Source organism: Jatropha curcas, chromosome 7 (genome assembly GCF_041381405.1).
Source record: "Jatropha curcas cultivar XTBG-Jc1 chromosome 7, XTBG_Jcur_1.0, whole genome shotgun sequence".
Lineage (NCBI taxonomy): Eukaryota > Viridiplantae > Streptophyta > Magnoliopsida > Malpighiales > Euphorbiaceae > Jatropha > Jatropha curcas.
In genome coordinates, this window is record NC_143157.1 from 20,766,571 (window position 1) to 20,794,135 (window position 27,565).

General features: G+C 34.4%; 3 protein-coding genes across 5 annotated transcripts; all 3 read left to right on the forward strand.

The window, feature by feature from the left end:
- The first annotated feature begins 2,216 nt into the window (after positions 1-2,216).
- On the forward strand, positions 2,217-6,671 carry LOC105635726 (Polynucleotidyl transferase, ribonuclease H-like superfamily protein). Of its 3 annotated transcripts, none has more exons than XM_089724547.1 (9): positions 2,217-2,375; positions 2,489-2,564; positions 3,044-3,122; positions 3,576-3,657; positions 4,291-4,399; positions 5,329-5,417; positions 5,539-5,603; positions 5,708-5,789; positions 6,277-6,671. In XM_089724547.1, exons 1-9 carry the CDS (start codon positions 2,292-2,294, stop codon positions 6,463-6,465), a joined length of 855 nt encoding a protein of 284 aa, XP_089580673.1. In that variant the 5' UTR covers positions 2,217-2,291; the 3' UTR covers positions 6,466-6,671. The 3 variants fall into 3 exon arrangements, with proteins under 3 accessions (XP_089580673.1, XP_089580674.1, XP_020535623.3); XM_089724548.1 differs by having other exon boundaries at positions 5,711-5,789; XM_020679964.3 differs by having other exon boundaries at positions 5,539-5,585; positions 5,711-5,789.
- A 574-nt stretch (positions 6,672-7,245) lies between these two features.
- LOC149494926 (transcription elongation factor 1 homolog) lies at positions 7,246-18,620 on the forward strand. Its single transcript, XM_089724044.1, has 5 exons — positions 7,246-7,404; positions 8,159-8,285; positions 17,436-17,506; positions 18,219-18,240; positions 18,321-18,620. Exons 2-5 carry the CDS (start codon positions 8,173-8,175, stop codon positions 18,391-18,393), a joined length of 279 nt encoding a protein of 92 aa, XP_089580170.1. The 5' UTR covers positions 7,246-7,404; positions 8,159-8,172; the 3' UTR covers positions 18,394-18,620.
- Positions 18,621-19,771: 1,151 nt separating this feature from the next.
- SHH2 (DNA-BINDING TRANSCRIPTION FACTOR 2) lies at positions 19,772-27,540 on the forward strand. The gene is made up of 9 exons (XM_089724269.1): positions 19,772-20,037; positions 22,124-22,209; positions 22,306-22,351; positions 22,431-22,608; positions 24,356-24,431; positions 24,572-24,623; positions 25,281-25,424; positions 25,909-26,028; positions 26,850-27,540. The coding sequence occupies exons 1-9, from the start codon at positions 19,984-19,986 to the stop codon at positions 27,345-27,347; spliced, it is 1,254 nt and encodes a 417-aa protein (XP_089580395.1). The 5' UTR covers positions 19,772-19,983; the 3' UTR covers positions 27,348-27,540.
- The last annotated feature ends 25 nt before the right edge of the window (positions 27,541-27,565 follow it).

Below are 27,565 nucleotides of genomic sequence, written 5' to 3' on the forward strand. Positions count from 1 at the left end.
GAAATTGAAGTTCAAGGTGAAATTGAAGGTTAAGCCTAACTAATTTAGATTTGTTGAATTTGCCCTATGGAGCCCACGTCAACATAAGAAGAAAATTAAAAAAAAAAAAAAAAAGAAAATCATTGTTTTGTTTTTTTTATTTTATCAAAATTAATTATTTTGTCCGTGCATTATTTAAAATACACTAATTTTTCCTTAGTTCTGGATCTATTAAACTATTTTGTCTTGATTTTTTGTATTTAAGTCAATACTTGTTATAATACTATTAAAAAAATTACTATAAATTATCCCTTATTTTTATTCAAATTAACTAATTTATCTATACATTCATTTGTATTTTGTATTTTTTATCAGAAAAGTATAAAAAAATTAACAAAAGGGCAAAGTAATATATCACATGCAATAAACACAGGAGCAATTATTAAAAAAAAAAAAAAAAAAAAAAAAAAAACTATATAGGGACATTCTTTGAGATTGATCTAGTTGTCTTGGAGGTGAAATTTTGATGGATCAATAGGGTTATAATGGAATAAGTTGCATTACCATGCTCCAAAAGGCGGAAATTAACATTTAGTCCATAAAATTTCACACTTATCCATAAATAAAAATATATAAGATGGAGAACACATCAAACACTTTGCAAAAGATGGAGACAGATTAAATCTTATTAGATATAAGATAAAGCATAAGAAATAAAAGAAAAAAACATTAGCTAAACTCAATATTTTTTCGAAATAGATACAAATATGAAATTTATTAGACAAACAACAAAAAGAACATAGAAAAAATAAATAAAACAAAGATGTAGAAAAAACGATAAAGGGGCTACCATAAGAGACAAGAGCCAACCTTCCTTGTGATTTACATGCTTGCTAGGTTTTGATGGAGCAAAAAATGAAAATAAGAGGAGAGAACATAAAATATGATAAAATCTCTGTTCATAAAAAAAAAAAAAAAGTTGTCACGTGTTGATTCAGTGGCAAGCAACCTCAATCCTTGTAAAATGATAATGCAAGTTCGATCTTGATAATACACAATAATATATACCTTTAACTAATAGATAATATAGGATTCTCTCTGTCGAGAGAATTTACTTTATTTTTTAAAAATTATGACATCTAACCCTCAATTCTAAGCGATTAAAAGATCTCATGAAAGCACACTTAACAAGATGGTTTGCTTTTAACAAAAAGAAAAAAAAATAAAGGGTTAGATTTTCTACTAAAAAGACATGAGTTTACAAATATTTTTTTTGAAAAGGATAACCTAAAATATATGATATTTGATGAATGGTGGATGAAAAGAGAATTCAAAGAGATGTGATGCATATGAACTTAGGAAAAAAAAGGGAAAGAAAAAAAGGAAGAAAGAGATATGAATCAATTCTAAAAAAGATAAGCACCGAATGTAAATATGAAATTTTAAGAATTTTTCTTTAAATAATTTTCCCTTCATCTTATAAAAAAATTCTTACTTGTCCTACCACACTAAAATGTCACTTCCAGCAACTGGTAAAGCGTTAGAAGTTAGGAGAGAATCATTTTATTAGATTCAATGTTCTATTGGATCACAGCCTTTGAGAATATTCTGCCCTAGAGGACATTAACAAAGATGCTCCCATCATGTCAAAAAGTAGCATATTCTAATGTCCAACTTGTATATTTTATATATATATATATATATATATATATATGTAGATATTCTTAAGTGATTTTGAATTATGTGAAGTTTAATTTGCAATTCTTAAAATATGATTTTACTTTTCCTCAAAAAAAAAAAAAAAAAAAGATTTTACTTTTGACTTGGTTAAGGAAGATATAAGTTTTTTTAGTAAGCTTTTATTTAAATAAATTGAATTTATATTGAAATAATACAAGTCTTAATCATTTGTGCTTTAGTTGCTGTTTATTGATTGAATTTATATATTATAATTCGAAATTAATGTATTAATTTAATGGTAACGTGAGATCACTTTAAGAATATGAATATGTTATGGTTCAAATTATAAATATAAAAATTTTTCTTTCAATTTAAAAAAAAAATTAAAAGATTTATTTTTTTTAATTCTGATTTGCTTGATGCATTTAAAAATATATAATGTTAAAAAATAATTTAAAATTCTAAATGCATCCTTAAAAGTAAAAGACTGAAGGAAAATGAGGCTTTTTCATAAAATAAGACAAAGCTTGTAATTCCAACTTCCGTAATGAACAAAACCTCGTCGTTTTTTATGTCGATATATATGCTATTATTAAACGACATACTTCTGAAGCCAGCAGTAGGAGAAAGGAATGGAAAACCTGCAACGGAAGAAGAAAAACCCTAAGCAGCAGAAGCAGTTACCGCTTAACCCTAATTGGGCTCAGCTCCAACAAGTATCTCATTTCTCTTTCTCTTCCATTCTTCCATTCTTCCTTTCTTTCACTATATCTATAAAAGTTGCAGTGTGTATGTTTTTGTTCCCAACATATGTTTTTGGTTTTTGCAGAAGCTTAACAGCTCTGGCTCTAGACATTCAAGACCTTCAAATGATTCAAGTTCAGAAACCCAAATATCTGTTTTAGGTAAACCGATTCTTCGGTTTGCAATTGAAGTACTTCTATAGTTTTCCAACACACACGTGTGTGTAAATGTATGCAATGAGCTTCTGTTGTAGTATATTGTGATGCTTGTTTGCTTGGTTGGATGTATTTTTCATATGAGAGGTTTCTCATTCCTCTCTTCTTGCTAGTTGATTTTAGCCTGGGGATTGCATATTTTTGCTTTATAATTACACCTTTTTACTTCCAGTTGGTTATGTTTTGTAACTTGGGATGATGTAATTGAATATAAAAGAAATTTAATCAAATAAAAATGCAGCACAAATTATGAGCTAAAAGTTTATTTCATTACATTATATTTAGATTAATTACATCATACCAAGCAAACATGATCTTTCTGCTTTTAGAATTTGCCTTTCAAAATCAAGAATAATAAAAGAAGAAACATTCTTTACTTTGTAAAATAAGTGATTCCTCAGTTTATCTTAGAAGTTCTTTTGCAGGAAAGCGGAAAGAGAGACCCAGTTCAGTATCTGATGAATCTCTGCCAAATCCTCTTGCTCCAACTAATGATGATTCCAGGTGCTCCTTATTGTAGCATGTTATATGTTGCTTGAGCCTGTCAAAATGTGATTATATCTTCAATAACAATTTAACCAGAGGCATGACCTGCAGCAAGTACAAACGATTGTTTGGGAACATAGCTAAATTTTTTTTATATAATTTTTTTATGCTGCCATTGTAGACAGCATATGCTTTAATGCTTATTCTGTATGTTCCCAGCTTGTTGGGTACCACGGGGTTTTATTGCTGTAGAAGCTAATACCTCTTACTTTCTGTTGGTGAATGTAAGGGGAAAGAAATTGCCTGACTTGTATTTTTTAATGCTAGTACTGTTATTCCAATTTCGCAATTTTAACAGCAGATATTCTCTGTTTACTTTAATTTACTGATTGAGATGTTAAAGTCAATCCCATATTTTTTTCAGTCGTTTTCTTGTCCTAAATGTCCTTAATAGCTAATTAATTATCACAGTTTGACAGATGTAATAGCCATGGATTGTGAAATGGTAGGCATTGGTCAAGGAAACAAAAGCGCCCTTGGACGAGTAACCCTGGTATTTCTTTGGACTTCTTTTCCGTTTATGAGTATGTCTTTTCATTTCTTGCTTTACATTGTTAAGATCAGTATGATGGCTGATAGACTGAGACTCGGAGGCATTTTTATATGTTATGATTACAACCCCACCACCGACAATTGAGCTTTAGTTTCAAATTATTTGGGGTTGGTTATATGAATCATTTGTTGCCATTTCCGCCATTGTCAATTAATAGCAAGAAATAAACAAAGCATAAAATAAGTGTTTTATATGTTATGATTATATTTTTTATAATGAGAAATAATCTATTTCTAGATATGAACTCCTTGTTCAGTCCTGATCCTAAAGTTCTATTTGTCTTCCTCTAGGAGGTGGCATTTAATTTCTTATGTCACCATACTAGGGAGTTGAAATCTTCACACAAGTGTAGGATTCCTTCCCCTTTTTATAACCCTCCTTAGGTCAAGGATGGATCACATCATGAGACATGTAGATGGCAAGTGAGACACATGCAAATTGTACAAAAGAGAAAATAGCATTGTCCGATATGTAACTTTTAAGATCTTCATCTTATTAGATGTATGGTTATTGTAAAATATAGTTTTAACTTTTAACATTAGTGATGAATGACATTGCTTTAGTTAATGACAGGTAAATCAGTGGGGAAATGTTATATATGATGAGTTTGTTCGCCCAATAGAACGTGTTGTTGATTTCCGTACAAGAATTAGTGGCATTCGACCTCAACATTTGAGGAAAGGTGATTTTGTCTTTCTTTTCTTGCTTTAAGATTTGTGCAGGAGGCAATTTTAGACCTGGTGGAACATTTTATTTATTATTTGGAGCTCCTATTCTTTTCTTTTTCTTTTGCTTTTTCCAATTTAGTTTCTTTTGTATACTGGGATACCAGTTGGACTTGGGTTGCACAATGGGGGTAGCTCTCCCTCCCTAAATAGAAGCACATCCAAAAGAACTAAAACAATAACTCTTCCTAGTCCCTGTCCACAAGCAAATTGCTAGCATTGAGACTTGATGGACTTCTTCGCACTGCTGCTCTTGGCTTAAGACACTGAACCACTGAGAAATATTTAGAATTTCCTTATAGTAAGTGTCCAAAAATAATTCGGAGCAAGATCTGAATTCTTTGCTCAAGTTAACTCAGAGCATTTGGAAACTTTTGTAGGTTTGCTTGTTTACCTTTCATCATGATAAGTATCCTTAAAAAATTTAGTGATTTTCTTTCTTCTCTCTCTCTCTCTCTCTCTCTCTCTGAGGACAGGTGGAGCATAGAGGTATTCCTGTAAAGTGATCTTGCTTCTCTGTGTACTTGAGAATGAAGGGCAAATTAGTAGCCTCACTGGCCTGTAATTGCAACTAAAGTAAAAAATAAGATTGAGTTGAGAGTGCATATCTAACAATATAATCTTGTAAACTTAATGTATTGTACCTCCCTAACACGAATAATGGATGTTCTAAACTGTATTTTCCTATGAAAAAGGATCAGAATAATCTAATTTAATGCAAGATTCACTGGTAATATATAATTGAAGTTTATGTATAGCATTAGAATAATCTTGTTTCTTAAAATACTAGATGATAGGAATTAGTACTGTATTTATCATTTTTGTGGAGAGTGTTAAAGGCTCTAGGAGTTACTGAATCTTGTGAATTTGCTAATGTTATTTGCAGCAAAGGATTTCCCAACTGTTCAGAAGAAAGTTGCAGAGTTGATTAAAGGAAGGGTTCTTGTGGGGCATGCCTTGTCTAATGATCTAAAGGTTTTATGAATTGTTTATAAAGAGGGGGGAAGGGGGGAGGAAACCTGAAATTGTGAATGGATGCTAATGATTATATATATGTATCTTCTTTTTTTTTTTTTTTTTTTTTCCATTTGAACAGGCGTTGCTATTGACTCATCCCAAAAAGGACCTGCGGGATACTTCAGAGTATCAACCCTTTCTCAAGTACTCATAATTGCACTTGGTTATTTTGTGACTAAAATTTGCCATAGAATTTATATTTTTCTATATTCCCTACCTGTTGCCTAATGATATTGTGGTTTGTTAAGCAGGGAGCGGCGCAGGAAGGCACTTCGGCATCTTGCAGCTGAATTTCTTGGTGCAAAGATACAGAATGGGGAGCACTGCTCTGTAAGTTTCTCAGCAATGATTACTTTTCTTTTATTTGTAAAGTTTATTTGCAAGTTTTTATCTAAATTTGTTGTTGTACAGCTTTTATTTCATGTATATAAGGAGTGAGGATATTGAATTCAGGACTCCAACTCCAAGCTTTACTTTGTTAAGACTAGAGACACTGAAATCTAAATTTAGTTCCATTAATTTTTGTAAGTGATTTGTGCACTGCAATATTATGCATAGCAGCAAGCATAAAATTTTCTCCTTACATCTTCCCACTATCATTTGTGCTTAATGTATTTTCCCTGTTTGGCAAGTTGTACTTTGTCTTTACAACTCTGTTGATGTTGTTGTAACTTATTTCATGAGGCATGGGATTTGGTTGCTTACATGCTTTATAGTTGTTGCACTTTCTACAGAGCTGCAAGATATTATCTTCTCAAGTTGATGAAATGTACTGAATTTTTCTTTACCTCCTTTTTCTACTTGATGTTTGTTTCAGATAGAGGATGCTCGAGCTGCTATGCTGCTTTACCAGAAAAACAGAAAAGAATGGGAGAAGAACATGAAAGATCAAAGAAGACTGAAGCTAAAACAGAAGAAACGCAAAAAGAAAAAGAAACAAAAAGAGGGAGATGCCCTGCAAGTTAAATCTGCTGCTACGCTTCATAGCAATGGCTGTTCCTTATGAATAACATATTGCAGAGTGCTTATTCATATTAATTCCATTTCACAGTGATCTGGTAGCAGATCTTCCATTTGGCTGGTGAAAGCAAGAGAATTTGGATACTTGTAATCAAGCACATTTAAGTTTTTCAGGGAAATACCAAAATTTGTTAAAATGATGTGTAACATATTTTATTTAATTATCTAAAATAATTCAGAAAATTTCTTTTATCCTCCAAGGAAAAGGATTAGTTACTATTAGAAGATTAATCAGATAATGTGCAAACAGAATATTTCAATTATTTATATTTGTTTTCTCACTTCTTTTATGAAAATATTATGATTAGAATTATATTATACTTATAAATAAAATGTTAATTTTCTTTTAAAAAAAATTGGCCACAATTTGCTTTAAAAAATGAATTTAAATTTTATGGCTGAAAATATAAAACTTTTGTAATTTGCTTTGAGAAAACGGTACATAGCAAATTCATGACGTCCCTAATTTTTTTTTTTTTAAATTTATAAACACATTTTTTAATCACAGTCTACCGTTACTCAGTCTGTAAGCAAAACACATTTTGTGGGCGAAATGTTCACGGTTAGTTAAACATACGAAATGTTACTGTTAAACACATACCGTTAGTTAAACACACTTTTTGAACTAAAAAGTTTTGATTTTTTAGACGGAACAGTGAGTAAAACAGGGTGCAAGTGTTAATAAGCTATAATTCAGGGGCGAAATGTGCTCACCCTTAGAAATAACCGATCCATGATGAGAACGACGTCGTTATTTGAACAGCCGTTTTTATGATTTTCTTATAATCGGTAAATGGCAGAGTGCTGTCCAGAAATTTCAGATTGTACTGTCTCTACGCTCTGAAATTTTTCCCCTTTTTCTCCTTTTCTTTCTCGCTCTCATCTTCTCTTTCGATAATCTATTTTTTGTCTGCTCTGATTAGAGGTGCGTTTCCAAATTTCATATTTCTTTCTCTCTTCCCATCAAATTCCCTATTGTTTATGGTTCTCGAATTAGGGTTTGTTTTTCTTTCTTTTAATTTAAATTTCTCTTTTGATATTTGAATGAAAATCTTTCTTTTGCTTTTCTAGGGTTATTTTTTCTTTCTTGCCCGTCTTGGTTTTATGCTTTGTTTACTTCAACTACATAGGTTTCCCCTTTATTTCCTACTATTGTTTTGAGAAAGAGTTGCTTTTGTTTGAGTCATGCTATACTTTGATTGGCTTCTGGGAAAATTTAGGAAAATGAGAGATGTGGATTTTAGCATATCGTGTTTCGCCTATGTTGACCTTCAGTTCCAAATGATTATATTATTGGTTTTTTTTTTTTTTTTTACTACTTCTTCATGTTTTTAGAATCACACATAGTATGCTTAAGGGTTACTGAAGTAATCAGCTTTCTGAATTTTCGTTTTGAGATGCTTTATATGAGTTGCCATACTCAGAAGGTTTATCATTAGATTAACAATTGTATGCCTAGTTGTTGATGACATTTATTTAATTGTTTACATCCATTGCTTTGAAGAGTAGCTTTGCGCTTAAATCCAAGCAATAACACTTACGAAATCAGAAATAGAAAAAGGTTAAAGGGGGAGAAACCCCTTTTTGTTTATGGTAATTCTTTAGTAGTCAAAATCTCGCTTGCGTGATGGGCTAAGATGTGTTATAATGAGGTTGAGCTTTCATGATTGATATTTCAGGCTTCGGTTGACCAATGGGGAAAAGGAAGTCAAGAGCAAAGCCTCCACCTAAGAAGCGAATGGACAAGCTTGATACTGTTTTTAGTTGTCCTTTCTGCAACCATGGGACAAGTGTTGAATGTCGCCTGTAAGTGTTGGTTTAGTTATTCTTTCACTTTCATTATTCACAATCTTTTTGTCTGTTTTGATGGGAAATATTCTTATTGAATTTTTTGTTCGTTTAATTACTATTTATCTCCACTTTTGAGGAAAAGCTTCCATTATTAGTTTTTTTGTTTTATTTGGGTTTTTTATATCTTCATCTGTAACATACTTTAGTTTTTGGAAAAAATATTTATATCCAAAAGATTTGTCATTGATGAAAGGAACCTTGAGAGAAATATGCTACAAATCCGACGTTAGATCAATTAACTTCAATTGATTTGGGAGTTCTAAATAGAGTAGGAGGTTAATGGGTGTAAAGAGTATTCAAGAACTTAGGATTACACCTGACCTCAATTTGTACCCCAATTCCAGGGTTAAAAAAATAATAGAAAATGGTTAGATAGGGAACAAGAGTCAAAACTAAACTACATTGAAAGGATGTAGTACAATGAGTAGCAATGGAGATGTAAGTAGACTGAGATTGGGTCAGATAAAGTAGAGGAGCATCAGTAACGTGTGTCATTGTCAATACCTATGGTGAGTGGTAAATTTCATGACAACAATAAGAGAGTTATGATGCTATGAGGCTCAAAGAATGCTAACATTGATAATATAATGTCAAAGTTGTAGTTTATTATCCATGAGTGGTAATATAGGACAGAATAGAAAAAGGAATACAGATACATCAAGAAAAGATGATAGTGGAACCAAGCAAAGGGGGAAAAAAATCCGTGAAAGGTCATTTAAGATAATTTGACTGCATGTAATTTAGGCCCTAAGATGTGACAATGAGAAATAGTAATTAAATTTAAGTACAATGAATGAGAAGCGTACTTGGGAGGCTGATGATAATGCACATTGGAGTTGTAATGAACAATGTAATACCTTAGCATCTCATGGAGAATGTGGTCCTTGTTAGGGCCCCGGCAATAAAATTACGAGAATAATTACGCAGCGGAATAATTAAAATTGACACATAGAAATTTACGTGGTTCACCTATAACTGTTTAGGGCTACGTCCACGGAACAAACTCCGAATAATTCTTCCATTATTAAAAATAGTAGGCTTACAAAGAGAGTAATACAAAAATAGTGGCACTCAAAGTGTCTCCCAAAAACACCCCAAAATAATTTCCTCACTATTTTTCTCTCCCCTAGTTTTAGGAAACCCTTCCTAAAACTAGATAACTCTCTCTTTACATTTTTTTTTCTTCTTTCTGCTGTGTATTTTGTGAGTTGCAGCTACCTCTACTTATAGGGACTGAGAGACGCGTAATTAACGCGTTCAAAACCGCCTAACGCGTCCATTGCGTGAAAACCGTGTGCAACAATTCAAAGCCATCAACTTTGAATTTTCTTTTCTTTCTTTTACACATGTGGGTCCCATTTAAGTGGGCACACCACAACAGAAGCGTCTATGTAGAGTTGTTGGGATTAACTTCAAAGTTATGTTTAACTTTTGTAGAGAAAAGAGAACATGGTTTGTCGCTTGAAAAAGAGCTTGTACGGGTTGAAACAAGTGCCGTGACAATGGTATAAAAAGTTTGATTCTTTCGTGGTGAATCAAGGATACAAAAAGACAGATGCAGATCCTTGTGTATATGTCCAGAAATTCCCTGATGGTAAATTTATCATCCTTCTCTTATATGTCGATGATATGCTAATTGTTGGACCAGATGCAGACATAATTAGCAGGTTAAAGAATGATTTGTCAAAAGCATTTGACATGAAGGATTTGGGACCAGCAAAGAATCGAAGAGCTAAGAAATTATGGTTGTCACAGGAGAAGTATATTGAGAAAGTACATCAAAGGTTTAGAATGGAGAACGCTGAAGCAGTTAGTTGTCCTCTTGCTAATTACTTTAAATTAAGTTCTAAATAGTGCCCTTCCACTGATGGAGAGAAGGAAGAAATGGAAAAGATTCCATATGCTTCAGCAGTTGGAAGCTTGATGTATGCCATAGTTTGTACACGGCCAGATATTGCTCACTCAGTTGGAGTAGTGAGTCAGTTTCTTTCAAATCCTAGAAAGGATTTTCAGATATGGTTGGGGATGTTGACTCAAGAAAGTCTACATCAAAATATCTAATCACATTTGCAAGGGGAGCCGTGTCGTGACAGTCAAGATTACAGAAGTGTGTTGCTCTGTCAACAACTAAGGCAGAATTTATAGCACTAACAGAAGCGTGCAAGGAGTTGCTGTGGATGAAGAAATTCTTGAATGAACTCGGAATTCATCAAGAACGGTATCAGATATTTTGTGACAATCAAAGCGCAATTCACCTTGGAAAGAATTCCACCTTCCATTCAAGATCAAAACACATTGATATTAGGGATGTGTTGGAGATGAAGCTGTTATAGGTTGAGAAGATCCTTACAGAAGAAAATGGGTCAGACATGTTGACGAGATTCTTTTAAAGGAGAAGTTCGAATACTATCGGTTAGCTGCAGGAATGGTGGCGGCTAATGTTTCCACTTAAGTGTGCGGAGGGAGAATTGTTGTGGTGTGCCCACTTAAATGGGACCCACATGTGTAAAAGAAAGAAAAGAGAATTCAAAGTTGATGGTTTTGAATTGCTGCACACGATTTTCACGCAGTGGATGTGTTAGTCGGTTTTGAACGCGTTAGGCGGTGAACGCGTTAATTACGCGTCTCTCAATCCCTATAAATAGAGGTAGTTGCAGCTCACAAAGTTCAAACTAAGAAGAAGAACATAATTTAGTGTAGAGAATTTTAGGAAAATGTTCCTAAAATTGGGAAATAGTGAGGATTATAATTTTTAGGGTGTTTTTGGGAAACACTTTGAGTGCCACTATTTTTTTATAATCTCTTTGTACCTAGCATTTTTAATAGTGGAAGAATTATTCGGAGTTTGTCCCGTAGACATAGCCCACAATAGTTAAAGGGTCAACCATGTAAGAGAAGCCCCTAACTGAATCTTTTTACATGAAATGACCCCAAAGCTGTTAGGGCTACGTCCACGGGACAAAGTCTGAAAGGTTCATCAAGAAGTTGCTATGGATGGATTAGACATGTTGACGTAGCCCTAGTCAGTGGAAGCTCACAAAAGGTTCATTTGTGGTAGCCAAAGACCCAAAGCTGTACGTGATGCATGCGAAACTCTCCCAATACACTTTGAATGTAGCGGAGAATGACAGTATAGTTGCATTTTGGCATAAATGACTAGGCCACATGAGTGAGAAAACTCTGTCAAGAGAACGTAGTACCTGGATTGGATAAAGTTCACCTAGACAAGTGTCCTGATTGTATGGCGGGAAAGCAAAACAAAGTAGCTTTCAAGATTACCCCTCCTTCCAGAATGAAAATGTATTAGATCTGATTCATTCAGATTTATGTGAACCATTGACAATGACATATGGTTGAAATCGATATTTTGTGACATTTATCGATGACCATTCTAGAAAGACCTGGGTATACACATTGAAGTCTTCTAAACCTAGTTGAGAGACAGACAGGCAAGAAGTTGAAGTGTATCAAGACAAATAATGGTGGAGAATACACTGGGCCATTTGATGCTTTCTGCAAAGAACATGGTATTCGACATCAAACGACACCTTCTAAGACGCTGCAACTGAACGGTTTGGCTGAGAGGATTAATAGAACTTTGATGGAGAGAGTCAGATGTTTACTCTCACATGCAAAGTTGTCTAAAGGTTTTGGGGTGAAGCTTTTCTTACAGCAGCTCACGTTGTTCCTCTACAGTATGATACTCCAAAAAGAGTATGGTCAAGAAAGGATGTTTCCTATGATCATTTGCGGATGTTTGGTTGCAAAGCCTTCGTGCATATCCCGAAAGATGAACGGTCTAAGCTTGATGTCAAGACTAGACATTGTGTATTCATTGGATATGGCCAAGAACAATTTGGCTATAAGTTTTATGACCCAATCTAGAAGAAGACTATAAAAAGTCGTGATGCTGTATTTGTGGAAGATCAGACTATTAAAGAAATTGAAAAGACTCGGAAGCTGAGTGCTAATAGATCTGATGAAGACTCAACAGACATACAGATAGTCCCTCTAATAGAACGCAGACAAATTGGAGATGAAGAAAATGTTCCACAAGAACAAGTGCCAGAGTTAGAAAATCCACAAGTTCCTAATGAAAATGAACCAGATGAAGATTATGATGTTCATGTTCAACCACCAGCACCGGAAGCTTCTCAAACTTTAAGAAGATCTAGTAGAGCTAGACAACCATCTATTAGATATCCAATCAATGAGTATGTACTGACGACTGATGGGGGAGAACCTGAAGGCTTTGAAGAAGCTATGGAAAATGAACACAAAAGGAACTCGATTGAAGCCATGCACGATGAAATGAAGTCCTTGCATGAGAATGAAACATTTGAGCTGGTGAAGTTGCCTAAAGGTAAGAAAGCTTTGAAGAACAAGTGGGTGTTCAGGATCAAGCAGGAAGAACACAGCTCCCAACCATGATTCAAAGGTAGACTGGATGTGAAAGGATTCAATCAAAGAAAGGTTATTGATTTTGATATTTTCACCAGTTGTGAAATGACATCCATTCGAACAGTGCTCGGAACGGCCGCCAGTTTTGATCTAGAAATCGAGCTAATGGATGTAAAGACTACCTTCTTACATGGAGATTTGAAAGAAGAAATAGACATCGAGCAACCAGAGGGTTTCGTAGAAAAAAAAAAAACGAAAAGAGGATTGTGTTTGTAAACTTGAAGCAGAAAATCGAGACAGTGGTATAAGAAGTTTGAGTCTATTATGGGGGAGCAAGGTTATAGAAAGACTACTTCAGATTACTGTGTTTTCATGAAGAAATTCTTTGATGATTATTACATTGTTCTTTTGCTCTATGTGAATGATATGTTGATTGTTGGTCAGAATTCTGTCAAAATTCTAGCTTGAAGAAACAGTTAAGTCTTTTGCTATGAAAGACTTGGGACTAGCAAAGCAGATTCTTGGCATGAAGATTACAAGGAATCAAAGAGCTAAGAAATTATGGTTGTCACAGCAGAAGTACATTGAGAAAGTACTTCAAAGGTTTAGAATGGAGAACGCTAAAGCGATTAGTTGTCTTCTTGCTAATCACTTTAAATTAAGTTCTAAACAGTGCCCTTCTACCGATGGAGAGAAGGAAGAAATGGAGAAGATTCGATATGCTTCAGCAGTTGGAAGCTTGATGTATTCCATGGTTTGTACACGACTAGATATTGCTCACTCAGTTGGAGTAGTGAGTCGATTTCTTTCAAATCCTGGAAAAGAACATTGGGCTGCAGTGAAATGGATATTCAGATATGGTTGGGGATGTTGACTCAAGAAAGTCTACATCAGAATATCTAATCACATTTGCAGGGGGAGCCGTGTCGTGACAGTCAAGATTACAGAAGTGTGTTCCTCTGTCAATAACGAGGCAGACGGAGTTGTTGTGGATGAAGAAATTCTTGACTGAACTCGAAATTCATCAAGAAAGGTATCAGATATTTTGCGACAGTCAAAGCGCAATTCATATTGGAAAGAATTCCTCCTTCCATTCAAGATCAAAACACATTGATATTAGGGATGTGTTGGAGATGAAGCTGTTACAGGTTGAGAAGATCCATACAGAAGAAAATGGATCAGACATGTTGACGAAGATTCTTTCAAAAGGAGAAGTTTGAATACTGTCGGTTAGCTGCAGGAATGATGGTGGCTAATGTTCCCACTTAAGTGTGTAGGGGGAGAATTGTTGTGGTGTGCCCACTTAAATGGGATCCACATGTGTAAAAGAAAGATAAGAGAATTCAAAGTTGATGGCTTTGAATTGCTGCACGGTTTTCAGGCGGTGGACACATTAGGCAGTGGACGTGTTAGGCGGTGAATGTGTTAATTACGCGTCTCTCAGTCCCTATAAATAGAGGCAGCTGCAGCTGACACAACACATAGCAGAAAGAAGGAAAAAAGAATATATAGAGAGAGTTATCTACTTTTAGGAGGAAAGAGAAAAATAGTGAGGAAATTATTTTGGGGTGTTTTTGGGAGACACTTTGAGTGCCACTATTTTTGTATTACTCTCTTTGTAAGCCTACTATTTTTTAATAGTGGAAGAATCATTCAGAGTTTATCCCGTGGACGTAGCCTAAAACAGTTAAGGCTGAACCACGTAAATTGCTATGTGTCACAATTTTGATTATTCTGTTGCGTAATTATTTTCGTAATTTTATTGTTGAGGCCCTAACAAATTATTGTGCGGTGCCCATTTAAATGGAACCCACATGTGTAAAAGAAGAAAAAAAAGGGAAAACGTGTATACAACTGTACACTCATTTCTTTGAAAAAGAAAAGGAAAATGGATGCGTTAATTGTGCATCAGTCGGTGAACCCGTTAATTACGTGTCCTTTTTCTCCTATAAATAGGAGAAGTTTGCCTTAACATAAAACATACTAACAAAGAAGAAGAACACACAATTAAGTGTAGAGAATTTTAGGAAAAGGTTCCTAAAATTGGGAAAGAGAGAAAATAGTGAGGATTATAATTTTTGGGAAACACTTTGACTGCCACAATTTTTTTTTTTTTTTTGTATAATCTCTTTGTACCTAATGGAAGAATTATTCGGAGTTTGTTCCGTGGACGTAGCCCATAACAGTTAGAGGGTGAACCACGTAAATCTCGGTGTCTATTTTTATCTGCATCTCCAACATGACAGCAATATACATCATGAGAGACTAAAGTCACCTCACCATCTTCTGCTAAGACTGTAGCAGATGTATTTCTGTCATTCTCTTGTCTTCAATTTGCATTCTCCTGTTTAAGTAAACAACAATTCCTTTTGAGATGACCCTCCTTACTGCAATGGTATCACTTTCTCATTTCTCTGGACTTGGATCTACCACCTAACTTTTTATGCCTTGGACCTTTACTCTTGCTCCGGCCCCTATTCTCTGTGACAAGGGCTTGTGAACTAATACTGGCAATGTCTCTTCTTCGTGGTTCTTCATTGAATAGTCTATTCTTTACCATAGACATTGTTACCACACTATTTGGAGCTGAGTTACTCAATGATACCACAAGAGTATCCCAATTATCCGGTAAAGATCCCAACAGTAGGCATGCTTGCATCTCGCCATCTAAGGACATATCGCTAACTGCTAACTCAATTACGAGTCCTTTTAAATCATTCAGGTGTTGTGTAACTGATCGCCCCTATGACAACTTCAAGTTCATGACTTTACGAATCATGAACACTTTTCCTTGAGCATTTGTAGCCTCGTACATATTCTATAATTTCTTCCAGAGAATTTGGGGATCTTTTTCATTTCTTACATGGTTGTACAGGCTAGCATCTATCCATTGGCGTATTGTACCCAATGTCTGCTTTTTTAACTTGTCCCACTGCTTTTCTTTCATTTCTTTTGGCTTTGTACAGTCACCTTCAATTGGATCATACAGATCTTTGCAATTGAGATAGTCCTCCATTCTGGATTTCTACATTGAATAATTTGAATCTGTCAATTTTATCATTGCCCCGTCGCTAGCCATGTCGAACTCTGAATCTGACAATTTTATTATTCACATGAATAGTAACTTTGCAGAAAACTGACAGAATTTTAACCTGACTCTGATTCCAGTTGTTGAGATTAATGCTCTAATCCCGAGTAGGGCCCGCAGAAAAAAAAATGAAATGTCGGTGGTAGAAGTAAAAATAAAATTACCTTTACCACATTTACCTCCAATAATTATGTTTTGGATATTGACGAACGAATCCACTAGAAAGAATAATCACGGTAAAGAGTAAATAATTACCGTAAATGCCATATAAAAATAGGGACACCGAGATTTACGTGGTTCACCCAACTGTTATAGGTTACGTCCACGGGACAAACTCCGAATAATTCTTTCACTATTAAAAATAGTAGGTACAAAGAGATTATAAAAAAAATTGTGGCACTCAAAGTGTTTTCCAAAAACACCCCAAAAATTTATTTTCTCTATTTTCCAATTTTAGGAATCTTTTCCTAAAATTCTCTACACTTAATTGTGTGTTCTTCTTCTTTGTTTGTACGTTTTGTGTTGAGGCAAACTTCTCCTATTTATAGGAAAAAAAGGACGCGTAATTAATGTGTTCACCGACTGACGCGCAATTAACGCATCTATTTTTCTTTTCTCTTTCAAAGAAACGTGTGTACAGTTGTATACACGTTTTCCCTTTTTTTTTCTTCTTTTACACATGTGGGTCCCATTTAAGTGGGCACCGCACAACACTTTATAGGGGTAGAATGGAGCAAAAGGATTCTTGTAGCCTACTCGATTTATTGGGATCTAGATTTGAGAATGTTCTGATAATAATGCACATTGGAGTTGTAATGAACAATGTAATACCTTAGCATCTCATGGAGAATGTGGTCCTTTATAGGGTAGAATGGAGTAAAAGGATTCTTGTAGCCTACTCGATTTATTGGGACCTAGATTTAGTTTGTGTTGATCTATGCCACATGAATTGCTATCTATTTCAATAGCCAAAACTAACCCTTAGTCTCGAACATCATGGGTTGGCTATATGTATCCTTTGTTACCATTTATGCTTTAATCAATAAATAGAAACAAATAGAATAAAGCATAAAATTGGGAAGCAAAGGATTTTAGAGGAAGAAAATAATTTCTGTAAAAATTATTTGAAAAATTTTAAAATAATTTACTCGATTAACTAATAAATAGGCTTAGGACAAACAATAACAAAAAAATCTTAAGCCTAGAGTAGTTTGGTTGGATATATGAATCTTTCATTTCCATTTTATTTTATTCATAACTAGATACTCATTATCTGAAGAGACCGTTGATTTTTTGCAACCACTACCCTCTATATGGTTCTTGGTCTTCCTCTTTCCCATTTAGCACCCTCTACTACGAAAGTATCACACTTACGAACTGGGGCACATGGTGCCTACATTGTAGATGCCCTTATCTCATTTTATCCTCGAATTCTGTTACTTACATCTTTTGTCGAATGTGATCATTCCTAATCTTGTCCATTCTGTTTTGTGACTTTTGTCTTACATCTTTTGTTGAATGTGATCATTCCTAATCTTGTCCATTCTGTTTTGTGACTTTTGTCCTTCTATTTGAATTTTTTTATTTTATTTCCTTATTTTTTTATTTGCCTTTAGTGATATGAAGAACTTGATTGGTGAGGCTATATGTGCAATTTGCCAAGAGAGCTTTAGCACAACTATCACAGGTATGTCATATTCTGTATGTTTTAGACTTGTTTGTGACTATCAAAACCTCATAGTTTGTTAGGGTATCCCAAATTTACATATGAGATATATCTGTCAAAAAATGTGAGGTTATTTGTTTGCATTATGAATGCTCAATGTCTCATGGAATTTTTATGGATTTCCTATATTATTTAGCAGGACAAAACTACAGATTTATGAAATTTCAGTCGGCACTCATCAGTTAGTTTCTCTTTAGGTTGGGCCAAAGGAAATGTGGCTTCAACGTAATTTGAAGGAAGAAACTTGAATTTGGTTTTTGTAGCATAATTATGGCATTTGGACCTGGTTCAGCACACTTCTAGAAATTCTAAATTGCCTGCATTTCTTCATAGTAGAAAGAATGAGAGGAGGGCAAATGCATCATTTTTAGTTCTATCCAAAAATATCCATCTTAATAGCTGGTTTTAGTTTAAAATTAATATAAAACGCAAGTCTACTTGAAAGTGGATGCAGCGTTCCTAAGCAGTTGGTTTATATTTGGCAAATTTCCTGACATCTTTTCAGAAATATGGACATCTCTACTTGTTGCCTGGATTAGCAGATCACATTGAAAATTTTGGTTTCTATTTATGAATCTCTCTTCTAGTTATACTTTCTGCATTATTATTTTTTGAATTGTGTTGACATATCGAAGTTGAACTGATATTCTGTGTTACTGTTACATTTTTGCAGCTTTAAGTGAACCCATAGACGTGTAAGTTGAAAACTGTATTTCATTTTGAACTGGAAATAACATTTGGCTATTAGATTCATTCAGATGTTTTTGGTGCGCAGATATAGTGAATGGATTGATGAATGTGAAAGGGTCAACAACCTTGAAGATGATGGTGCGTATAGAGCTGATTAGGTGGTTGAATGAAGCATAATACATAATGAAATTACATCTTAGTTATAAGATCTAGAATGTAATGCTTGTTGCTCGCGGCATGTACAGTAACTATTGATCCATGCTATGCTTGATTCATGTAACATATGTATTTGGTTTTAAGGAATAAGGATGACGAATTCTGGAAAAAATGTTCTTGGGGATAGAGTAAACTTGATTAACTGGGAAGCTTCTGTCTTTTTCCTGAACGATTTCACTGTTTGATTAGCATTTGCATTTTTGGGAAGTCATTTTAGGTGTTGAGGAAAGTACTAGTTCTAATTGTTTCTGCTGCTTCTAAAAATAGAAGCTATGGTAGCAATTTAATGTGGATGTTTGCCAGAAATTAAATTGTCGGCCTATTTTCCTCTTATCTCGTACATTTAATTTGATTTAAGGATAAACTTTTAAAAAAATAATCAATTACTACTAAATATTTTAAAAACAATAGATGTTTGTGGAGAAAAAGAACTACTCTAAAAATCAAATTCCTATTTCTTTTTTAATCACTTTAATATAAGCCAACAAAGTAGAATTTAAAAAAAAAAAGTTAATTTAATCATAGTTGATTATAATTGAAGTGGCTTTATATATGGATGAAATGTAAAATCTATGAATTTTACAAAATCTAATAGATTGCATACTTTGTGAAATTTATAAAATTTTACTTTTTATTATTTAGTAAAAAATAAAATCTATTAAAGAGGTAGGATTCAAACCAAAGAGGTAGGATTCAAACCAAAGACCAATTAGTTAATAACTGACCACTTTACTACTGAGCTATTGAAAAACAATAGATTTGATATGTAGAGTTCGATTTTCGTTTTTAAGTGATATTTCTAAAATAAAATTAAACAATTTTGAATTTCATCATTAATAAATAAAATAAAATTGAGGTGATATTCCTCCCTCTTAAAATGATGAAATTGAAACTCGATAAATTAGCGTCTATTTTACCTTAAATGGAAAAATGTGCAATTTCAGTGAATATTTAAATTTTATAAATTTTGCCGATTAGGTATGATTTGATTGGTCTTCCTACCTCTTGTAAAAGATGTAAAGAGTTAGACGTCTCAAGTTGAATTTTCTTTGCCACAAAAGTTATCATCAATTTGGTGAATGTCATTCAAATGGGAGGAGCTATCTCTATTGTATAGCTCACAATGTTGTTCAAGTCTATTAGGCCTCCTATATATAAAAAAAGAAAATTCACAAATTTTATCAAATCAATCAGACGTAAAATTTCAAAATATTAAATTTATCAATTTAAAAATACAAAAATATCGCACATCGGGCCTATGGTTCATATTTAGGCCCGAACCCAGAAATCACTTTCTCGTTAAACTGGCTGATTTAGATATCAAAATAGATTTGTTTGTGCCTTTCTTTTCGCCTTTTCTCTTATCTGTTTTTTAATTTTTTTTCTGTTCCTTCGACAATAACAAACAAACCAAAAAAAATCACTTAATCAGTCGGATTTATTACAATATAATCCAATTCTTTTTGCTGGGTCTTCGCTTTTATTACTTCCAATTTGTAATTTAGTTGGTAGTTACAATTCTCATAGCAGTCATGGGTCGACCTCCCAGTAATGGCGGCCCTGCCTTTCGCTTTATGCCTAATGAGGTATCATCTCTCTTTTTTTTCCAATTTTCTTTCTGTATGCGTAAGTTTGCACGTGGGTGTTTAGTGATGCTTTGAATTCAGAGTTGGAAATATATGATATTGTTTGATTTCATGTCTGGGTTTTATCTGCTTGTTTTTAAATGTGTTCTGAATTTTCTTTTTCATTATTTTGGCCCTGTAATGCTTGTTCGTGTTTAATTTAACTCTTTTTTTTTTTTTTTTAAAATTAAGATAGCTAAAAGACTTAGCATTTGTGGTTTATCAATGTCAGTCCTTTGTTCTTCTTGTGCCTTGGCCTTCAATTATATCTATATCTATTCCGAAGTTAGATTTCTGGGTTTTCTTGAGTTGTAGGGGGTGTGTCAACAAATTTCAAATACTGTTGGTAATGCATAAAAAGAAACCTCAAAAAGCGGAAAATAGCTAAAAGTTATGAGAATTTACGTATTCCTTGACTGGTATTGTAAAAAGAAAAACTGGGTTAACCCCCTGCCATTTTTCTTATGATGACTTTGGTGTGTTTGGAATGCTTTGATCGTTAGAGTTCATTTGTGAAATGCTGATTTGAGAAACGGAAGTCTTAATGAAAACAATTGGAAACAATTTTTTTAAATCGCGGTGACATTGGCAGACCAGGTGTGGTGTAGATGCGTCAGAATGTCAGGGTCTAATGGTAACAATAACAGTTGTTGCTATCATGAAATTTTTCAGAAAATTCTGGTTTCAGCTTGGTCAGCGTATTGATGTGGCAGTGATTCAGCATTACAATTGTGTTTATATGCTATCTTAAGGTTGATATTTAAACCATGACAGGAAAGAAATAAGGAGAAATTGTGATATTCACTGGTGACTGTAGCTTAGTAGTGAATAGCAGCTAGGTCAGTGTATGTGCCCAAACACTAGGAAAGGTTTTTGGAGAAAATATTTTCCACAAAATAAATGCAGGTTAAGAATGTGAAAGTTATGCTGTTTAGAATTCTTTTCTATTTTCCCTTTTGAGATCATTGCAATTGTTTTGAATATGTTTAGTATTTCAATCACATACGTGCTCTAAGAGAAATCTCTTCTCTGTTTTTTTTTTCCCTCTCTTTTTCCTTTGTGGAATGTATATTAAATATAATGATGGTTTAGCCATATTTTTAGGGTTTTAGGCTAAGTAGAAGTAAGACGGAATACATGCACTGCGAGTTTTGGTTTAAGGAAACAACAAGAAAATGAGGTTAGATTAGATGGTATAATGGTGTCCAAGTGGAATCAATTCAAATATTTAGTCTCTGTATTCCAAAAAGGTGGTATCATAGATGAAGATGTCTCTCATAGAATTCAAGTAGGATGGATGAGATGGAAGAGTGCTTCAGGTGTACTTGTGACAGGAAGATATCTAACAAGGTTAAAGGTAAATTCTATAGGACGGAGGTGAGATGACCAACAATCTATATGGTTGTGAATGTTGGGCACCTAATGCGCAACATGTTCAGAAGATGAATGTTGCGGGGATGCAAATGCTGAGATAGATATGTGGGCACACAAGATTGGATAAGATTAGAAATGATCATATTAGACAAAAGACGCAAGTAGCTTAAATTGGAGATAAAATAAGAGGATGCATGAGATGGTATGGCATTTATTGTATAGACCCTCACATGCCCCAGTTAGCAAATCTGATACTTTAGTAGTGAGGGTGCTAAAAAGAGGGATATCGACCTAGAACTGGAGGGAAGTTATCACTAAGGATCTACAGTCTTTGGATATTAGTGAGGATATAGCTATAAACAGAATAGAATGGAGGCGAAAGATACATGTAGCAGACCCTAGTTAGTTGTTGCCCATTTCATGCTTTGTTCTATTTATTAGTATGTCAAAATGATTTTAAATTTCCTTTTTCAAAATTTTTTACAGTTAGTATTTAAAATTTTTTTTCGACCTATATTTTGCTTTGTTTTGTTTTAGAGTGGATATTTGAAATAAATGATTCATATAGCCGGCCCAACTAGTTTGCGACTAAGGCTTGGCGGTTGTTGTTGTTGTTATTTGCCATGTTTTTGAAACTTCAAACGATTGGCTCTAAATTACCTCCTTTGTTAAGGTTGCGGAGATGGAAGGAATTTTACAAGAACATCATAATTCAATGCCAGCTCGGGAAGTTTTGGTAGCTCTTGCTGAGAAGTTCAGGTTTGCATTTTGCTTTCTTTTGAGAACAATAGATGTTGGCCTTCTTTTGATATAGGATGAATATTGAAGTAATTAGGATCTTGTCTTTGGTTGTAGCGAGTCAACTGAACGAAAAGGGAAGATCATTGTACAAATGAAACAAGTGAGGCAATTCTCTTGCATTCCCCCCCTCGTTTTGGAGTCGCTTAGAGTTTTTATAATTGACTGGACTGTGATTATAGGTTTGGAATTGGTTCCAAAATAGACGGTACGCAATAAGGGCAAAATCAAGCAAGACTCCTGTGAAGTTAAATGTTACTCCCATGTCTCGAGAGGAGTCAACTCCGGTGAGAAGTGTGCCTCAAGCTGTAGCTGCTCCAATTCCTGCTGCTATCCCTGCAACCATGGCTCTTCCTTCAGGTAGAATTTCTGAAATTCTGAGTACCTTTTTCCCCTTTTATTGAGATTTGAGCTTAATTATCTGGTCATATTTGTGTATTTTATTTATTTTTTTTTTCATGTTGTGTTGGATAGAGTCTAGTCCATAAACTACATTTAAGTTGCTGCATATTAAGATAAGTTTGGTGTGGCTCCAGATTGTCTAAAATGGTTAACATGTTTTAGTAGGGTAAAGCTATCTGGTCCGCAGTTAATTAAGCCAAAGCAATTGCAGGACTTAATAAGCTCTCATTTTGTACATTTGCTTGATCCAATGGTCTGTTTATGTACGTGATGAATAAACACAGGCTCACAAACACACACAGACACTGCAAAGCATGTGCAAGCGGACATTATTCTGTTTCTAAGTGTACTGCTTTATCTGTTTGCCATTATGCTTTGCTCCTTGTTGCACTGAAATTATGCTTAAAAGAGGTTCTTGCTATAACTTCTTATCAGTGAATGGCATACGTCTACACTTATACTCAATAAAACCTTTATCCCAGAACATTTGAAATTGGCTAAATTTATTTGTCTTCTCCACTGCGATCTTTAGAAGGGACTAGGGCTTCCAAGTCTTTCCTTATTACTTCCCTCCATGTCATCTTAAGTTCGCCCGTCTCTTTTTTCTTTCCTATGACTTAATTGTGCTAAACTTTCCTCAATGGTAATTTGTTGGTCTAAGGTGCAATGTTCTATCAACCTTTATTCAATTGGAGCTATCTAGCTTCTTGCAGATGGAATTATTCCTTGTCCATCATTGTATTTATGCCCATCCATCTGAGCATCCTCTTTCTGCCATATATCATAACTGGTAGAATTGCAGTCCTATAGAATTTCACCTTCAACCTAGCTGGTAGTGTTGAACATGTCAGACAGATCTTGTTCTTGTCACTTCTTTTACTAATATTTGGTTTTTCTTGTTAAAACTAATTTCCATTCTATCATATTTACTGGTCCACATGTGAATCAGGCGCTAGCATGGCATGGATCCAGGGTCTGAACTAGAAAATAAAGTTTGGAGAGGTGAAACAAAACTTTTTACCCCCCTCCCTTTTTCCCTCTGAGGCTGGGGTCTGCCCCTGCATGTATCTTAAATGTGAAATTAAGTTTAAAAGCTCATATTATGAAATACCATTATGATGTGAAGAAATTATGTGATGCAGCAGTTTTCAGGATGCAACTCTTAATTGCATAAGCTAATTTAAGAAGAATAAATCAATTGATGGAGTTTACACAGACAAGGTTTCAGTAAGATTGTATCTTCATTTTAATTCTTAAATGTTTCGTCACTCCTTTTTTAGTTAAGGTTTACTTGTTTGCATTCTCTTTTTTATCCATGCTTTATGTTATTCTAGTATATATAGTAATAAACTTGCTGGCCCTAACTTGAACGATAACTAGAAATATTCATGTCCGCCATCATATGGGAAGAGGAAAGATTTCAAAGATTCTCTTTTTGCGCATTTTTTGGATAATTATTTTTCCATCCTTCTTTTCTTGTACTATCTGAGAGCTAAATGCTTCTCAAGTGTTTAAATAAAATGTTCATCTAAATCCCTCTTGGAGTCTTGCTCAGTTGTTGAGAAACCTTAATAACAGCATCTGGAAAAAGACTGAAATACCACTTCTCTTCTGTGATCCCACATGCTTTAGAATTCATGTTTTGACATGCATGCTTCTTTTGGTTGTCATTCCTATACTTATTTTGCCTTCATCTTTTGAGTAGTACCTAGTGCAGGGAGAACCACTACCGAAAATTCTTATATGGAGTTTGAAGCCAAATCTGCTAGGGATGGGGCGTGGTGAGTATTTTGCACAATTCATGTTTGGAATTCAATCTGTGAGATACTTTAATGCTTTTTCAGATCCTGTTGATACTTACTTTCTTCTTTATTTGATAAAAGAATTACTTGAATCTTTAATCATATCTTCTCTTTGTCAGGTATGATGTTGGGACCTTCCTATCCCATAGGCATTTGGATACAGGAGACCCGGTAATAGTTGAGCTCATATTCCTGCAAATATTCATAGACTAATTAACAAGAACTGGTTTCAGATGCAATGCCTTGGTAGCTTGCAGTGTGCAGTGCTTCACTGTCTGTCCATTCATCTGCTGCATCTTTTTATTATTAAATAGACTAACTATATTGTTAAATTGCTTGTGGTACTGCCTTTTTGAATTTCATTTCTCTGAATAAAATTTGATTAATTCACATGATTCTGGATGCGACCAATAACTGGAACCCTATGCTGAAATTCCTTGTTGTTTTAGGAGATATGAACTTACTTAAGTGTACAAGCTTTAACCCTATTAGGCTTTGTACAAGCTATCAAATTATTTTATCTGCCAAAGCTAACGATTGACTGAGCTTATGCTAAGATGCTTAACTGAATACTGTGCTCTCCACAAAGAATCTATAAGAACTGCTGACATTATATAAAACTAGTCCAAGGCTCATGCGATGTGTGGATTTATTTTATGCATGTGTACGCGCACACACACATTGATTTTTTTTGTTATAGAATTTTTATAGCTATTTGCCTTATGGAAATAGAGTTCTTTTTCCTCTTCTGTATGATTTTGGGACAATCGTTTTTTGTTTTCTTTCAATCTGCTTCTCATGTTGTTCTGGTGTTTCTGGTCATTTCAGGAAGTATTGGTTCGGTTTGCAGGTTTTGGACCAGATGAGGATGAGTGGGTTAATATTCGGAAGCATGTCAGGCAGCGGTCCCTTCCATGTGAAGCATCCGAATGTGTTGCAGTTCTTCCTGGAGACCTCATACTCTGTTTTCAGGTAGGAATTTCTACTCTTTAGCGGCAATAAATGATCTATACCATTCCTTGAGGGTCCATTTGGAAAAGATTACATGGGAAAATTCAATTGAATTTAATCATACTAATAGAGTTTAATTTAATTAATGATAGAATTCATGTCTTTGGGATAAAGTTCAAAGCGATAGACTTCTGTTTTATTGGAAGGTATTTGTTTCCCATTTGACCCTTATTTATAAAGAGACATGTTTAATTTAAATAAGGGCATTTTTCGAGTTATTCATAGTGGAGTTTATTAGGTGGATTGTGCTTCTTTTGGCATGATCTTATTGCTTTCAAAATGATTCATCTTCTAAATTTGAAAGAATTGAATGCTGTGAAACATGCCTCTCCCAACATGAGAATTTGTGAAATAGAATTGAATTGAATTCTTGCAAGTTCTGAATTTCCGGAGGCCGATTATGCAATCTTGATAATTCTATGTTTAATGTTCTTGAAATTTTCAGGAAGGTAAAGATCAGGCTCTGTACTTTGATGCACATGTTCTTGATGCACAAAGACGAAGGCATGATGTAAGAGGTTGCCGTTGCAGGTTTTTGGTGCGTTATGATCATGACCTGTCCGAGGTACATGCATGTTCTCTCTCTCTCTCTCCCCCCCCCCCCCCCCGGGTCGCGCGCTTATACAGGAGCTCGCACACAAGTTCCTATTTTATAATCTTTAGGCAATATTTATGTCCTCTCATGATATTAGGTTGCTTTATTTAGTTTGGTAATAAGAACTGTAATCTCCTAATTTGTGTGGTTATTTTGGCTTAGTTTTCTGGCAAATGTTGTTGGTTTCCCTTTTGTCATTTTTTGGTTTTCCCTCTAATCAATGAAATTGTTTCCTTAGTAAAAAGTGTAAAAGAAACCATAAAATGTTTAACAATCTGCAACTGGATTGATGCATAGTCATCTGTCATAGGGTCGAAGTTATAGAGATTTTCCATCTCTTTTGGAATACTTACCTGTTAGAGAAGTTAAACAGGCAAGTATAAGGTTGAGACTTTGGGTCGTTTTTATACTGAAATAGAATTTTTTTTTATGCAAAAAGCAGCCTTTTGAATGCATGGACATGAAATGAGTTCGATCATTGACATAATTTATTTAAGGACAAGAAGATTGATGACTTATTGATCTTGTTGCTCTTGTTTTTTGTGTTGCAATAGGCAAGCATCCATGCACTTACTTTGATATGATTTAGTGTGTAAATATTAATGTTATGTTGTGTTTGATTACCCGTGCATTTTTTTTTGTTACTCTTCTTAACTTTATGGTGCATTTTCCTTTTTCTTCATGCAAAAATACTCAGATGATATATGGTGTGTATTATGCATTCAGCACGTAGCAATGTCCAAATAATGATTCATTCTGTAATATGGGATTTATATCTTTTGAATCCTCAGGAAATCGTACCACTAAGAAAGGTTTGTCGTAGGCCTGAAACTGATTACAGGTTGCAGCAGCTTCATGCTGCAAATGACTCGGCAACTACTGACCAGCAGAAAACTAATACGGATCCTTCTACAGCCTTCTTCCAAAGAGTTACTCTTTCTCCTGCAGAAACAATGCAGAGGCAACGAAATGCAGATGTTGCCACGACAGGCGCTGTTTCCAATGCTAACATTTCACTCCCTATCAAAACTATTATTCCGGAGCCGAAAAGTGTTGAAACTAGCAATACTGCAAATGTTGGGACTCCTAGTGTGCTCCCTAATAACACTGCTAATGTCGGAAATCCTAGTACTTTTCCAAGCAGCACTGTCAATGTCGGAAATCCTAGTGTTTTCCCAAGCAGTGCTGTCAGTTCCGGAAATCCTAGTGTTCTGCCTACCGCTGGTGTTCTCCCAAGCAATGCTGTCAACGCGGAATCAAGTGGTCCTGCTATAAATAATGTTAATTAGTGTTTATGGTGGCTCTGTAGAAAATATGCAGGTAGGGAACAATAGATTCATAGGACGACTTTATGATTCCACCTTCTTGATGACCTCATATTCTCTCCTCAAGAGGGTCATAAAGCAAAATAGGAATGGTTCCTAGATGATTGAAATTAAATTCCTAGATGATTAAAATTAAATAGAATATTTTATTTTGTAACATTATTATCATATATTTTTTTAAA